Consider the following 16,491-nt stretch of genomic DNA (forward strand, 5'->3'; position numbering starts at 1 on the left):
CGCGAACCGGTGTCTCTCTCTCTCTCACTGCAGGCTGGAGGCCCAAATCCACCCTCACGCCCGCAGCAGTGGAGATCTATTTCGGTGCGAGCTACACAACGTCCACAAGCACCCACACAGGCTCGGTGGGTAAGGTGATTGGTAAGCCCGAACAAATAGTCTATTTATGAGCATCACAAGAGTGGGCGGTCGTCCTTGAGCTGGTTTCTCTGTGTCTGAAGTGCTAAGTGCTGTATACAGTTACAATAGATAGAACATGCACAAGGACGAGTGAAGGTGGGGAGAGTGGGTGAGGGAGGAAGAGGGGGGGGGCAGAGCGAGAGAGCACTGGGAATAGAGATGGTGAGTCAGAGGCCATTTGGAAAGTAATTTCATCTCTGAATGCCGTATATCTTTTCATCAATGAAAGGAAAGTATTTTCCGAACCAGAAGAGAAAGAAAAAAACCAAACTCAGTTTGGTGAAATGGAGCCTGAGGACGGATACCATTCTCACGTTATTCTTGCACTGTATTTATTTTCATGGAGGTGGAGTTGTTTGTTACAGTACACTGAAAGTGAAGTGAAGCTTGGAGTCGACAGCACATCTTGGCTGCTCCGCGAGGCAGTGCGAATGTTAGCACGCTAACGTGTTCCAAAAACCCACAATGCTAACATGCTGAGCGTTTACCATTGTCGCCATTTTGTTTAGCATGTTAGCACGGTGACATTTGCTAATCAGTTTTGCAAGTACTTTGTCATAACCTGATGGTGGCGTGAGACAAGAAGTCAGAAAATCACCAACGTCATTCAGATGAATCCTCTGGACAACATGATCATCTGTAACCAAACATGCTAGCGCGGCTGAATTTTTTCATATATTTGGTTGTGTGTGTGACCGTCTGCAATTACTGCAATTTCTCATCAACCAAAGAGAATTTCCACATTATGGTACTAGGATTATGCTGCAATTTTTTGTGAATCATTGGTTTTTCTCTTATATCCTCATGTCACATTGAGGTTTTAGGGGTTCCAGTGGTATTCTGGACTGACTCAATGTGGTGTGGCATCCGGCCAAAGGGGAAAAGAGAAAAGGGGAAAGAAGAGTTAGGTTGAAGTGTTAGGAGAGACTACCAGAGACCAGTGCTGTGTGTATCCTGGCACGGCAACCTCGGCCTTGACAGGACAGCACAAACATGTACAATATTTGACTGCTGTCCAATTTCTACCTTACATAAACATGGGTGGAGATGCATGTCCATTAACCAGAACAACTAAAACTACTCTCCAAATCTGCATAAAATCAATAAAGTGCATCCTAGTGTCAACGTAGGAACATGACATTGATAAAAAACAACAACAACAGTGCAGATTCCTGTTGAAAGACTTAAGAGCAACTAAATTCATGAAAGATGTTCATGACCACGTTCACTGACTGGAGGGGAAGAGAAAGACACCACAGAATACTGAGTTGGACTGGTTTGTGATCGGTCTGGCATCAGCTCTGTGGTTCTATGTGCGAGCACAAAAGGAATGCTGCGGTTATTCTTGGACCGCCACTGTCTGCTCTTCCATGTACTGTAATGTTGTAGTGTTTACCATCACTGGTTCTGTTCATCTGCTGGGATTATGAGTCAGCCCTCTTGAGGAGCCGTGGAGAGGTCACGCAAGGACACCGACTGACTAACCTGCCCCTCGCTGCATCCAAATTACAGTGTTTGTGCGACTCCAGCACACAAACCGAGCCCGGACACAACCGTCGCCACAAAACTCTTGTTTTCTTTGCCGTGTGTGTGCGCGTGTGTGTGCTCTGTAGCCTCAAATTAAAACCGGCCTTGGGTTTAGAGTTTAACTTTTCCTCTCACACAGTGCAAGGTTTTGTCATGTTGTTTGTGTGCTGTGGAACGTCAGCACGGGTATTTTCGGTCGTGTGGAGGAGTCTGTTCGGTCGTGTGGAGGAGAATGTTATGTTTGCTGAGGGCATCACCTTTTCAGCTGAGCATTTGAGTTTCTTCTTCTTCGCTGACAACGTGATGATGTATCCACGGGAATTGAATTTGTTACCAGACAACCTGGCTATCAAGCGCGCCATGTACTGGCATCATCTCGACTGCAGTCGACTTCGAGATCCACGTTCATTCTCCCCGGCTGAACTTCCGAATAATACGAAATGCCCCGCAGTCATTTTGAAAAGTCAACCAACCAGTATCACCGCTGAAAGTAGATTAAAACGGGCATGTTTCTGAAATGACTGTTTGACCTTTTGTTATTTCAGTGATGCAGCATACGTTCATCCCCTTGATTACACATGTCAGCCAGGGATGACATGTCGCAACCTCACGTCTGTTTCTCTGCCATATCTTCACTCTGACAAAGCATCCTGTGACAACACAAACCACGACTGGGGTTTAATATTTGCCATCGACATTAGTCAGAGCCAGACCCCGCTGAACTTTTTATATGTCACGGTACAGTATGCGGCGAGGGAACATTTTAAATGTGAACCAAGGAGGTCATAACTGCAATGATGAATGAAGCTTTTCATCATTTTGGTAAAGCAGTTTCTATGGGCCAACTTTTATAGAGTCCTTTATTCAGAAATGAAAAAAACTTCTGCACTACTGTGTCTAAAGTGAAAAATGTTTTCCTTCCTCTAACTTCAGTCATATCAGAAGTTATATTAATGGCGACATACTGAGAATCAATTTGTATGACTTGTCTCATTAATTTGCACATAGTAATCCAGTATTCCATTAAACTCTAGGCTTATTTGCATGGTAATAATTTACATCATATTAATGTCTATGCAAATACCTGATGATTCCCATGAGCATACAAGTTACAGATCATTACATCTGCAGATGTTGTGTCTTTAATATCAAGATCAACCAGGAAGGACCGGTGTTATGAAAAGGGTTATCTTTAAAATATGGTATTGTATGTGTGTGCATGTGTGTGTGTGCGTGTGTGTGTGTGTGGCAGAGGAGCACTGTATTGAAAGCCAGGCGAACACAGTGTTCCAGGTCAGAGCTGAAGTCTGCACAGCTTTCGGCCCAGAGAGCAGCGTGAGTCACCGGAACAGAGCAGAGTGCTAGCTTGCAGAATTCATTAAGACAAATGTAAGGTATATGGATTTCCTCTGAAAGGAAAAAAAAAAAAAGGAAAAAGAAACCTTGGCAGCCGCAGAACAGCACCCCAGTGAATCCTCAAGTAGCTTTCCATACACCTTTGGAATGACAGCATGCTTTTTGAAACTATGTAGATGATTTATGCTAGTCTGAATGTAAATGAATTAGCTTAAATCCTTCACCGTGTTGGCCTATTTTTCTTTAAAATATTTTTGGAACCACTCTGATACAACTACAACAGACCTTACTACATACAATAGGTAGTTACTAAAGCAGCTGGTTTTATACATAATGAGTACCAGCTGGAATGAGAGTAGTCTGTGCGGAAACTGATCATGCTGGAGAAAATGCAAATGTGGGTGTTAAAGATGCAGGTTAATCTGTTTTTTAAATCACCACTAGCTGTTTACATGTTAATCCCTCTGTACAATGGCGCCCCCGTGCGGTAGCGATGCAGTACTGCACACATAAACACTAGTGCTAGAGTTACGGTAACGCCATTGCGTTAGAAAACCACGATTTAAAATGAAAAAATAATGCAACGGTGGCTATATACATGTACCCTGTTTAACATGTTCACAATGCAACTTTAGGGGCTTCCTTTGAGCTTGATAAAGGAGGTGAAACTGAGTTTTTTCTTGAAATAAAATCCTAATTACATCATTACGTGTCACGATAGACGTGCAAGCCATTATTGCTCAACGGTTAAATAACTGCTGGTGGAACTGATAGTATTGTGGAAATAAATTAGGCAAAATCAAGTGCTAGCTAGTTAAACTAGCTTCACCGTAAAGACTCAAACGTTTACTTTATTATCAAAGGCACTATTTTAACGGGGGATACCGTTTTTAAACTAAAACTAAACTGACCCAGGACCAGCAATTGTGTTTTACTTTAGACGTGACCATGAACAGAGGACTGATACCGAGTCAGTCACTTCGGCACCGGATGTCGCCGAGTGCCGTTTTTCGGGAGCGATTTCTACAGGAAATACCTTCCGCTGTGGAGAGCATTTGTGAAGGGCTGCCATTTTACCGACCTTACGGTAAGAAAAACCTGCTTCGTGTTGTTGCGTAGCTAGCTAGTTTAGTAAGCCGGCTAGCTTAGTGAGCTCTGCGTGCTGTACGTTGAACTTGTATAATTGCATATCCACCCACGTTAGTTTCGTGTCGACAGCTGACGTTAGCTAACCTAGCTTGTTTACCCTTGTGCTACTGTTAGCAGTATCACAGCCTAGCACTGAGCATTGTTGAAGTAAAAGCACAAAAACATCACTTTAGATAGTGAGGGGGGGGGGTTGAGGTTTTTCACCTGTACCTTATACCAGAGAGGCGAATTTTTTCAATGAATTGGAGTTAGCTTCATTTTTTACCTTTGAGCAAGGCAATTGACTTCTAAGCAGGTGTTATAGATCTATAACAGTTATGCAACGTCCACTGCTCTAAAAGTAGCCCCAGTGATGATGATACATGAAACCTACAAACTGGGGCTTCTGCAAAATATAGGTTGTGATTTAAAACCTTTGAGAAAGGATGTACATGTGTTTTGTTTAAATGTGTTGAACCAAAACTAGTTAGTGGACCATTAAAAGCCCCCCACCCCCTTATTTTCCCAGCAGCACAAATTAATTATGGAGGTCAAAGTGGTCCAGCTCACCTCTAAGTCCCACCATGAAAACATCCTGTCCTCCCTGCACCAGCTGAGGCTGCAGGGACAGCTAAACGATGTAACCGTGCAGGTAGACTACCAGGGAGATGTGAAGGAGTTTCAGGCCCATCAGTTGATGCTCGCAGCATCCAGCGGCTACTTCAAGAAGATCCTGCTCTCTGAGGATGCTACCCGAGACAAAGTGTTGCTCTCCAATATGCACTCCAGTGACTTCTCCAAGTTTTTGGAATTTGTGTACACCGGTAAAGTCGAAGTGGTCAGAGACAAGGTTGGCGACGTTCAAGCACTCGCACAACTTTTGGACTGTGAGGATCTGTCGGAGGTTTGTGGTGAGGCCATGAGTGCTGGAATCCTACCAAAGACTACAAAGAAAAAATGTGCACCAAAAGTTGCAGGTGAAGGTGAAAAAAGGACCCGAGGGAAGAAGCAGCCCCAAAACGTAGGTCTTAAGAGGCGGCTCTCTCCACAGAGCTCTGAGAAAGAAGTAATTCCCAAAAAATTAAAGACAAAGAGCGCAGCGAAGGATGAAAAACGACAAGGACGAACCCTAAAACCGAGGGTGGCTGGCCGTAAAGTCCTTCAGAGGCGTTTGAATACTAAAAGAGAGGCTAACCATTGCAATGAAAACCAAGATACAGACGAGACGGAGGACAGGACTGACACGGAGGCTCTGGCAGAGAAAAGACACGTGTCTTCATTTGCAGTGCCAGTCTCTGATGTGGATGATTGGGAATGTGAGGACGATGTGCAGAGTAGTGATGCCGAAGACTCCTTGTTTTTATCTCTGGGGGAGGAAGAGGAGGAGGAGGAGGAGGAGGACGACGACGACGACGACGACGACGACGAGAGACAGTCCAAGAAGACACCAAAAAGTACCTCCAAGGCCCAGTTCCAGTGTAACAAGTGCCAAAGGACCTTCCACTATGAGAGAAGCTACTTGAAGCACATCAGGTAGGACATGTACGTGCTCGGCCAGGGCTTAATTTATTGAGTGATAGCATAGACAACCTAAAGTTCCTGAGCTGTCACTGCTCTCTTCACCAGTACGTACCACGGAGTGAAAGCGGACATCATCTACCGCTGTGAGACCTGCCAGCAGACCTTCGCTAACCGCAGCAATCTGAAGATCCATGAGAAGCACGTCCACAGCAGCGAGAGGCTGTTTGCCTGCGAAATCTGTGCAAAGACCTTCAAACGAAAGAAGGATGTTGTCCGCCATCAAAGACAGGTGAAGATTAAGTAAATTCCACAAACGTTCCTATATCTAGAAGTCATGTGCAGTATTACTTTTACAGTCGTGATAACTTCCAAAGAGTCACATTTGTCTGCTTGTTTTCCCCCCGATTTGCTAATTTCTGTCTCAGGTGCATGAACGCAACAACCTGCGACACGTCTGCCCCGACTGTGGAAAGGCGCTCAGCTCCAAAACCGCCCTGTTGTTGCACGAGAGGACACACACGGGTGCGAAGCCTTTCGAGTGCACAGACTGCGCGGCCAGATTTTCCCAGAACTCTGCCCTGAAGATGCACCGCAGGTACGGAGCTCAGTGACGATGGCTCGGTCACAACTACGGTGAACCGGAGTGGGAGGTTTGCTAAAGACGGGCGGGATCAGTACTGAATAGGTGACAGGTTTTAATTTGTGGGTAAGCGAGGAAGAACGTAAGTTTAGCCTCCTTTCGACAAACACCTTTGACATTGCCAGAGAAACTCCAGTTAGATGTTCCCTTTGGTTCCTGTCCGTTTAATCCTCATATCTAGAAGGAACATACTAATAACATGTGTATATGTGTACAATAGATGAACTTGTCTGTTTTACTATGTGTAGGACTCACACAGGAGAGAAGCCATTTGCATGTGACGAGTGCGAAGCCCGCTTCACTCAGAAGCACATGTTGGCCTATCATAAGCGCTCACACACAGGTAAGGGTGCTATCATTTCAAAACCATTTGGATTTCCTCATCATCTTACGTTTTGACTGGAGACTTTAACGGGTTAAAAGGGTTTTATAAGTCTCTCTGCACACACCAGACCAAAGCTGAAAAGATATATTTTTTTTGCTCCTTTTAGGTGAGAGGCCCTTCATGTGTGAGGCCTGCGGGAAAAGCTTTGCATCTAAAGAATACCTGAGGCACCACTCAAACATCCACACCGGGTCCAAGCCATACAAGTGCGAGCAGTGTGGCCGAGGCTTCGCTCAGAGGAATTCCCTCCACCAGCATTTAAAGACACACACGGGTAATCGTTGACACATGAGTTCTTGTTAATGTGGAGTCATAGCTGACAAAACCAGTTTGTTGTTGCCCTTCTCTTGCTGTTCTCCGTCTACGCGCCGTGTGTGATTGCTCCCTCTCCGTTGATTGACAGGCGAGCGTCCGTACAGCTGTAAAGACTGCGACAAGCACTTCACCCAGCTCAACGCCCTGCAGAGGCACCAGCGCATTCACACGGGAGAGAAGCCATACATGTGTGGTCTCTGTAGACGCACCTTTACAGACAAGTCCACCCTCCGCAGGCACACTATGGTGAGCAGTGCTTCTCTAACTATCAGATAGGGTGTTTGACGACAGCAAAGAGTAAGTTAACCAGATGAAATAGGGGATATTGTTCAGGGCATCACCTGATATGTTGTGTTGAAAGTGCTTTGACCCACCAGACTGCAGTGAAAGTGACATGAGCTCTTTTTTTAAACACTCAGATTCATGACTCAGATGCTCCCTGGAAAACCTACCTTGTGGTGCTGGAGGGAAATGTGGAAGACAAGAAACCCAAAACTCCAACTAAGGGAAAGACAGAAAAAGCAGGAGGGAAGGAGAGAAAGAGCACGGCTAGAAGAAGTGCCACTCGTACTGGTGCTGGTACTGCTGACGGGCCTGATAAAACCCACACTGACTCCTTGGTGCAGTCTGAACCAGTCACCCTACCTTCTGAATGGACCAGTCAGGGGGCCATTGCTCTGGTCAGCCACGGCGCCCTCAGCGGGATCACCGTCTACCACACTGAGATGCCACTCGGGACCCAGATCCAGCCCATCGTGACCACCGACAGCACCGGGGCCAGCGTCATCTCCTTGGATGGATCGGCCATCCCCGTCCCCTTCTCGATACCGGTGTCCTTGGCTCACACTATCCCCTTGTGCTCCGAAGGTTCCTCCACCTCGCTCTCTTTACCCACTCTCTCTCTTCCTGTTTCCGACGGCAAGTTGTTGTCGTCGGTCTCCGAGATCCAAATCGTTTCCACGTCGTCCGTCCTGGAAGCCGCTGCCTCACAGACCATTTTGGCTCTAGTTGCAGAGACTAAGACAGCTTCTGTTCTGCAGCCGGATATTCAGACTGTGATTGTCGGCGGCGAGGTTTGTGGAACAGAACGAACAGCTGCCGTCCCAAGTGATGGAGAGCAGAGGGCAGCAGATGATTTAGGCGAGCCTAAAGGGGCCTCAGCTCGAGATGCGGCGTAGAAAATGCATGTGAACAGAGATAATTTAATCTGAGTTTGGATCTAAAATCCTATTTCAACGCAGCTCTTCATGTTATATATACTTTGGCATTAGCAGTGTGTGTGAATGTGTGGTCTGGCCACGTGGTGTTTCATCATTACTATGATCAAAAGTCCAGTGTTTCTCACACTCTTTTGGAATGGGAAGGTGTGCATTAAAAATCCATGCATTATTTTGGTTTTATGTGATAAAACAAAAATATGATTACGGTATTGGTGTGATTCATTTTCTTCAAATTCATAGGGTGAAATGTGGCACACATCATAGTGAACACAAATGTTATTTTACCAATCGCACTAATAGCAGACATCTGGTCCCCTCAGAATAAGTGTTGCAGGAGCTCCATGTTCAGTAGGATGCTCTGGGAACTTTTGGCAGCTGCACCTCAGTGGATCTTCAAGCACCTTTCACTACACCTTTGGAATAATACCGGCATACTCTTTGCAACTCTGGATGTAAATGAAGTTGTGTAAATCCTTCAAAGATTCTTACACCATCTGTCTTTGGGAACCATATCCAAAACTGTGGTTGCTGTGTGACAGGGAGGCAGATTTACAGCAGCGAATGAAAGATCAATACAACTAATATTGTATCTATTAGTAATACATTCACCTTCAAATACATTTAAAACTTAAAATACTAATTATTGAACTAGTCACTTTCTTACCCATCTCAGTTTCCACTCCTACAATAAGAGATAAACACGTGACAAGCTAAATATTGAGGTTTTTGTACCCATTTTTTTACCAATCAGACTCAAAGTAAGAAGTCCCTCACGACATTCTGGTGAAGATAGTAAAAGCTTATTAAATATAACATTGCTGTTTGATAGGTACGGTCAAAGGCAGGACAGCAGAGCCGGGAATATAATATCTTTATTATTGTCCATTCGCACTAGCATACAGATCATATCCACTGTCATTCCATCAGGAAGAAGCTGGATACGCAGGGTGACGGACCCTTTAGTAAAAACTTTGGTCTGGCTCACACTAGTGAATGTAACAACGCTAATCTATACACAATGACATGCTTAGCGACTGGCCATTAGGAAGGCGCACTGCAGTAGTTAAACCTTCAATGATACGTTCACGACACGGCACGAGATGAGTGACTAATGATGCCCGTTACCCCAAGATCACTGCCCTGGAAATAAGCAGCACAGGTTTCCACGTCAGTGCTTTTCACTCAAAAATACTCCCTCACAGGCAAACTATAAATCACAGCTTACAGGCTCACACATTCAAAGTATTATTACATCAACGAATCCTAAAGTGAGTGTAAGTTTGAATGCGTGTGTGTGTGTGTGTGAGGGATACACATGTTTAACAGTCTACACTTGGTGCATATCTTTGCCCTTCTTCCAGAAGAGTCTCTCCCCACCGGTGATCAGATGGAAACTAAACCTTCCTGCGTGGCTGTAATGACTTGAGCTCTAAGAACAATCATGATGTGGACTTGAGCCCTTCCCTTCTACTCCGACTAACAGCAAAACAAATACAAAGGTACATTATTGAAATCCATACACACCATGATGCTCTGATGTAGAACAGACTGAAACATTTAAATAAAACGGGTTAAATGTCTATTAAACTAGATTTAAAAAATAAAAACACCGAACTGCATCCGACTAAGGAAAACAATAATTGTACAAAACATGCAGTGCTTGTTGTCGATACTAACATCGGCTCTGAAATCCCCCAGGACAGACTTCAGCAGAAGGTATGCAGCAATCCTCCAGACAGAGGTGAGGGCGAGAGGATTCACAATCTGACTAGATTCAGATATGCTCGTAAGGAAAGCAAAGATAGTACTCTGACAGTATAGCAGTGAGCAGTGGAATATTCAAAGTCATCAGCAGACACTCATCTCCAGATGCTATACACAGTGAGCTGAGTGTGTGTGTGTGTGTGTGTGTGTGTGTGTGTGTGTGGAAGCATGCGTGATGGGTTTGTCCCTCCATGCTGTGTTTGTGACCCTGCGTTTCTTTCATTTTAAATCCCCTTCATCGCCCTGGATGGTCTTCTTGATGCGCAGCAGGAGGGCCGTGTGCCACTGGTCCAGACGTGAGATCGAGTCGAACTCCTTCACCTGCAGGCGGGCAAAAGGACACAGAGATAAGCTCTTTTTTCTTCCCACACAAATTTGCTTTACGATTGGAAGGTTCTGCCCACTTATCTGAATTTAAAGATTCATTATTACTGTATTTGTCCCGAGGGCAGCGTGGACATGAAGGCTGCCACATAAATAGAATCCATAGAATTATAGAGCAGTAACAGACGTCAAATAAGACCGTAAAGTGCATTAAAATACGTCATGAGTTTAGGAGATTTGCTGTTAGAGGGATGAAAGAGTTTTTATTTCTATTCGGGCATCTTCTCCTGAATTTAAATTGAACCTGAAGTTGGTATTCTGAACACAGGACAAGGGAGGGGTTGGCAGTCATTTAATTTAAGTCTTAAATATCATTTGGAGGGAGGGATGCTCCCTCACCACCATCGCTGTTAGTGATTATAATTTATATATTAGCAAACGAAGCTGCGATTGATCAAATAACATCACTACCATCTGTAATGATGTTATTTGAAACAAGATAAAGTCGCTGTTGGGTCTTGAATTCTTTACACATTACTGGATAATTTCTGATTAAATTACACAACATGACGATGCGTTAATTTTCTACCAGCAGCACTGAATTTGATTAAACTAACACCTGTTAAAAGCGACACATTTCAAACCTCTGGTATGGAAATCTCTCTGTGTGTAACACACCGTCGATGAGGACTCTTCACTCTCTGACTTTGGAAAGTCTTTCAGGAGCTCAGCTAAATACGGATGCACTCCATCCGTCTGCACCAGTTCCATATAAACACAGCGTCCTGGGAGACTGAGCGGATACCTGAGATCCAGCTTTCAACTGTCTTCAACACACGAGGGATCCAACGAAACTACAGGAGCTGAAGCCGAGGGACTTCCTGTGCCCATTTAAAAACTTTCTTAAGGTACACAAGACTTACTGCCTCTGTGAAAGCTTCGCTGTTCTGTTCCTCATGAGCATCAAGAAGTTTCTGTTAAGACAAAAAGTAGGTTACTCATAGAGCAGATTAAAAGGGGGGGGGGGGAGTAAGCCATCAGATTCCTCAGAGTTTTTAGCGTCGAGTTACCTTCAGCAGTTTGCATTCTCGAGAGTCTGAGAAAGCCGGGAACATCTCCTCATATTTTTCAATAGCAATCTGTGGAGACACAACGTGTTAAACTCCTAACACGACTCCCCGTCCCAAAGCCAGACACTGAACCACGAAAGGTATGAACTCGCCTTAGCGTTGAGCTCGTCCACGATGAAGTGACACAGGGAGGCTTTGAAGAAATACTCTTTGGCGCTGTATTTCAGCAACGGGTTGTCCATCGTGTTGGATCCAACCTGGATACATCCACGTCGTTAAAAAAAAGAACCGTATTAGAAATGTCAGCATCGCCGCGATGACTGAGAAAGTGCAAGCATGACAAATACAAGTAGTGCACACCTGCTCGTAGATCTCAATAGCCCTGTGGTACTGCTCCAACTGAGCACAGTAAGCCCCCACCTTCAGCAGACACTTGTTAGCAGAGCTGAGGACAAAATGCACAACACAAAAGTTACACAACTCATTTAATACAACACAGACTATAAGAGATATATATATATATATATATATATATATATATGAGAGTTTGTAGTGTGCAAGAATATGAAGGGGATGGAAAGGAGCTCTGAGCAGAGGCCTTTTTTTTGGACTCGTCATAGTAGGAAAGGCACAGGGGTAACTAATAACATTAACGATGGCTCTGTTCTATTCACGTGTCCCAGTGAGTCAGGACAGTGTGACCGAGAGCCGGCACGCACGATACCAGGGAGCCTGAAACCACTGTAAATGTAAAAACAGCGTCATTAACTTTATTACACACACCTGTGCTTTTCCTCCTGTTTACAGTACAACTCTGTATTCATCCTAGTTCATTAGTACTTATTATTAGTATTAGTACTCTGTAAAATGAAGGTTGACTACTTTTAAAATACTGCAAACTCATCTGAAATTCTTTTTTTTTTTTTTTTTTTTTTAAACCTAATAACTGCTGTCTTGCTTATCATAGCAGCAAACTGGTGTAATAATGCAGACAGGCCCTTCTCACTGCAGATGTTATGAGGCGTCAGAGCAGGGACAACACAGGTGTAATTAATGACGGTAACGAGTGCACTCCGTGGCTGTGGTGTTGTGCACGGTTGGCTCGCTTGCGTGCGCTCGTTAATGTTATTAGTGACAGCTGTGCTGTCCCTGCTACGTTGAACTGTGAAAAAAGGCTCCAATGAACAAGAGCATCTCTGATTCTGTAGGAGCCATGTGGAGATAAAACTAAAGGTGTTATTCTTTACGATAACATTGTAGTCTTAATTAGTTTCATCATTCTATTAAATTGTAGAAAAAGAAAATGAGTGTACTAGACCTACAAAATTCAAACACAAGACTTCCTCATTTTGTGAGCTATTTTGGGTGATGAATACCACAGTGATCGGCTAGTTTTAGAGATTTTAGAGCTGAAAAAAGACTGAATATTCAGAATTTGACGGTACCTGTTGGATTCTTCCCCTTTGTAGTAGTCTGCTGCTTGTTCATAATGTGCAATAGCCTTTACAAAGGGAAAAACAACACAAATACTGTTGAAATATGCCCTGTAGTGATAGTGTTAATAATTATCAGCAGTATTAACCGACCTTGAAACCGAGATATTACCTTCTCGATATCCACCAGTTCGGACTCGTAGATCTCTGCGATATTGATGTGGTGTTTGGCTGCGATGGTAAATCTTCCCTGGAGGATGAGGAAGAGGAGGAGGAAGAGAAGGAGAAGGAATCGTTACTAACTGGATAAACCCACAGACCCCTCTCGAGTCAATGAAAATGTTGCATTACATTCTCTGTGCAGAGAGGCGAGGTCAAGCAGTAGCCTGTGGCTTCACGTCTACAAGGTTTTAGCTTTTTAATCCTCCCTGACGAGAATAACGAGTATGCAACTTGATCAAGGTATCAGTGTTAACAAACAACAAACTTTAGTGTGCTATAAATATGTAGATATGACAAATATTAATAATCTGGGAGTGGGAGGAAAGGCAGGCAAGTCTGCTTCATCATGTGTGTATGAACTACTAAACACAACTAATCAAAATGGCTACATGTGCTGTTGTGAATCAGAACTCTCTACATGCATCTTACCATGTCTGTGTATATATCGATGGCCGCATTTAAACACTTGATTGCCTCTTTTGGCAGCATAAAGGCGAGAGGAGGGGACAGTTAGACATCCTGTTAGTTTTGTTAAAATCTTACAGAGCGTTGCACAGCACCTCACTGCGCATCAGTCCGCATGCTGTGTTATTTCAACAGGGTGAAATGAGGCGAATGATACAATCAAAGTTTCTCATATGCTGCATGCAGTCGGGTGTTATTTATGACAAGCAAGGCCCTCTTCTACAAAACAAATACTGTACATATGACGGCTACCATCCCCTAAACCTATGGCTACAACTATATTTAGGAGAATATGACGAAGAAGATGCAAGCTTGATAGTCGACTTTACCACAAACAGTATTGATAAAAAGTATTTTAGTCATGGATGTGATCGATGAAAGCAACTGTCATTACTTAAAACAGTACAAATGATGTATCCATAAAAAAGGAAATAAAAATTCAGGCACAAAAAGTAAGATATGTTCTGAAATGAGGTTTGAACCGAATGCGTTACCACATAATCTCACCATTGGGGTCAGACTTCTTGTAAGCATTTCCTGCATCAATGAAACTGGTGGCGCAGTCATGTTTGTTCTGCAGCTGCAGGTGGAGCCGTGCAGCCTTGCAGAACGCACTTCCAGCCGCTGAAGACAGAAGAAAGAAGAAAAGGACACTTACTCAATTCTTTGCATTTAGTACACTCTAATTTATGCACATAATTCCACCTATTTTCTGTTTTTTTTTTGTACTTGTGGCACCTTCACGAGTGCTGCGCTTTGCAGTTATAGTGCCAAAAATTCAACACATAATCCTACGGCTTCTCAGGTGTGTGGAAATTGATACGGTGGATAATATCTTTAGTAGCAAAAACAGCTTATCGCACCGCTCCAGTTCTTGGCCATCTTGAACATGTTGGCTGCTCTGCAGTACATCTCACATGCTTCTTCCACTTTGTGAGGTCCTCTAGACAAAGAAAGGAAACAAAGAGGAAACAGAAGTACACAATTAAATATAGTTCACATGTTCATGCAGGCTCCTCAGCATACTACGGTAACAAAAAAATCTGATTAACGTGCAAAGTTGCTGTATTTCTCAGAGAGATGCAATGCTCAGATTGGTAGACTGGCTTAAATAAATCCCTCTAAACAGGCACTGTAGATCTCCCTCCCTCCATGACAACGAGTCCATGGAGTTCATGGAGTTGTAATAATACTCTGGCCATTCAAATCATGAAAGGGATTACATCACTGCCTGGTCAGAAAGCCTGCCAAGAGTTGTCACGCACAAGAGCTGCCAACTAGTAACATCTGGGGGTCACCGAGGACAGAAAAAAGACCGAGTCATGCGAGACAATAGCTGCTGGCTTTTTGTATTTGGGCCGATGTAAACAACGGCATCCTCGCCTTCTTGTCTCTGTGACATGGCAAAGTATTCATTATAAGGTACCTTCTTGGAGAATACTTTGCCTGTTTAAGTCATTTTTGTTGCACATCACTCCTGCATGGTGCCATACCATTCCTGTACTCCCTACCATGTTTGTACGTACCATGTAATATTGGTATCGTCAACATAAACAGGCTGAAACCTTCAGCATGACAGAGGTTTCCCATAATAATCCTTTAACCTCTATGAAACCCTGGTTATATATGTTTTGGTGTTAATGTGTGCACTGATAAAAAGGAAGCATTGAAATTGAACCTTGTTATAAATGCTGTTGAGTTACAAGCAATAAACTCACAGCCAGGGATTATGAGGTTAGGTCAGAGGAGAATGTTTTGAAATATGAAATATGTCACCTCGCAATATACAGTAAATACAGTCAAAGTAGATGTTTTAAATTAGCTATAAACAGTCTGCTGCGTAGCTACCGAGCATTAGTTCCAGGACAGAGTCGTGATCTGCTGGCTTGTTTACAATGATGCTAACAGCTAATTTATCTAGCTAACTGACATACAGGAAATGTTAATGGGACGTGTCGTCCCCCTAGTTTAATATCTAACTACTACAATATCTTGCTAATCAATACATCGACAGCTAACTGAATGTATGTGTACATAAAGGTCGGTAGCGTGCCAACTTTGCTACTGCCAGTTAACGCTCGCTAGCTGTTTGTTCTTTGGTGCAGTGCTGCTGTCTTACCCTCCAAACATCCCTCCCAAAAAAGAGCCAGAGGACTTGACTTTTTTGTCAGCGTCGGCCATTAGCTGAATCGCTTCCTTCTCTTTCCCACTGTTGTCCATTTTCTTTGCTTTATATGAGACAAAGTTATGGTGAGAGGCAGAACAAATAACCCGCAGAGGATTCCGCTGTTGTACAGTGAGGATTACAGTCGACGGGGTTTATTCAGCGTAGGCGTGTACCAAACTAGCGGTTTAGCCCAGTTCCGTTGCATGGCGGGAGTTTGAGTGCATTACGTGACAAACGCAGTTGGCTTCAAGGCGAAATAAACTACAACTCCCAGTAAAACACGAAGCTATTTTTAAACTCTGACGGTTATTCGCAAAAATAAATAAGTATTTTTTGTCATTACATTTTACACACTATCTAATCACATTTCCACTTTTTCATAAAGATAAAATAAATATTATATTGTACAAAAAAATATATATATTTACAGTGTACGTAGTGTTTCCGTTCAACAGACCCGGAATTTTCTTTTTAAGTAGTGCTCAGTATTAATTTAGTAGAAATAGAGTTGAGCCATATTTTTAGGTCAACCGCACATTACATTTCACGTCATACTGTGGTAATATATAAATCTGCATGGATTTTACCACATCTTAAAAGCCTCTGTTTTTAGTAGGCCTTTTCATAGTGGAGTAGAGCACAGGTGTTACTAATAACATTAATGACTCCACCTAAATAAACTCCACCTCGACATGCAACGACGTTACAACGCGCTTACATGTGAATGCATCAGAAATAATTATACAACTATGTTAAAAAACAGAAGAGGTCTAC

General features: G+C 43.4%; 2 protein-coding genes across 3 annotated transcripts; one reads left to right on the forward strand and one right to left on the reverse strand.

Moving 5' to 3' along the window:
- The first annotated feature begins 1,942 nt into the window (after positions 1-1,942).
- gzf1 (GDNF-inducible zinc finger protein 1) lies at positions 1,943-8,481 on the forward strand. 2 transcript variants are annotated; one of them, XM_076083920.1, is made up of 8 exons: positions 1,943-4,150; positions 4,721-5,724; positions 5,818-6,001; positions 6,138-6,307; positions 6,601-6,695; positions 6,844-7,011; positions 7,141-7,298; positions 7,472-8,481. In XM_076083920.1, the coding sequence occupies exons 2-8, from the start codon at positions 4,736-4,738 to the stop codon at positions 8,228-8,230; spliced, it is 2,523 nt and encodes an 840-aa protein (XP_075940035.1). In that variant the 5' UTR covers positions 1,943-4,150; positions 4,721-4,735; the 3' UTR covers positions 8,231-8,481. The 2 variants fall into 2 exon arrangements, with proteins under 2 accessions (XP_075940035.1, XP_075940037.1); XM_076083922.1 differs by having other exon boundaries at positions 4,004-4,150; positions 4,724-5,724.
- A 646-nt stretch (positions 8,482-9,127) lies between these two features.
- Positions 9,128-16,045, reverse strand: napbb (N-ethylmaleimide-sensitive factor attachment protein, beta b). Its single transcript, XM_076083925.1, has 11 exons — positions 15,670-16,045; positions 14,414-14,493; positions 14,058-14,174; positions 13,515-13,561; positions 13,036-13,113; positions 12,876-12,931; positions 11,791-11,875; positions 11,583-11,687; positions 11,431-11,499; positions 11,284-11,334; positions 9,128-10,357 (listed from the first exon to the last, which is right to left on the reverse strand). Exons 1-11 carry the CDS (start codon positions 15,768-15,770, stop codon positions 10,256-10,258), a joined length of 891 nt encoding a protein of 296 aa, XP_075940040.1. The 5' UTR covers positions 15,771-16,045; the 3' UTR covers positions 9,128-10,255.
- Between the last annotated feature and the right edge of the window lie 446 nt (positions 16,046-16,491).

The sequence above is a fragment of the Anarhichas minor genome, unplaced genomic scaffold, assembly GCF_050575085.1.
Source record: "Anarhichas minor isolate MPS153535 unplaced genomic scaffold, ASM5057508v1 ptg000136l, whole genome shotgun sequence".
Lineage (NCBI taxonomy): Eukaryota > Metazoa > Chordata > Actinopteri > Perciformes > Anarhichadidae > Anarhichas > Anarhichas minor.

Excerpts from the sequence above, each read along its gene's own strand:
- gzf1 (XM_076083920.1), top strand. The coding sequence starts at position 4,736 with ATGGAGGTCAAAGTGGTCCAGCTCACCTCTAAGTCCCACCATGAAAAC. Across the intron at positions 6,308-6,600 it reads GCCCTGAAGATGCACCGCAG|GACTCACACAGGAGAGAAGC; the intron begins GTACGGAGCTCA and ends TACTATGTGTAG. Across the intron at positions 6,696-6,843 it reads TCATAAGCGCTCACACACAG|GTGAGAGGCCCTTCATGTGT; the intron begins GTAAGGGTGCTA and ends TGCTCCTTTTAG.
- napbb (XM_076083925.1), bottom strand. The coding sequence starts at position 15,770 with ATGGACAACAGTGGGAAAGAGAAGGAAGCGATTCAGCTAATGGCCGAC. Across the intron at positions 11,876-12,875 it reads AAAGGGGAAGAATCCAACAG|CTCTGCTAACAAGTGTCTGC; the intron begins GTACCGTCAAAT and ends TTTTGTCCTCAG. Across the intron at positions 11,688-11,790 it reads CTATTGAGATCTACGAGCAG|GTTGGATCCAACACGATGGA; the intron begins GTGTGCACTACT and ends GGATGTATCCAG.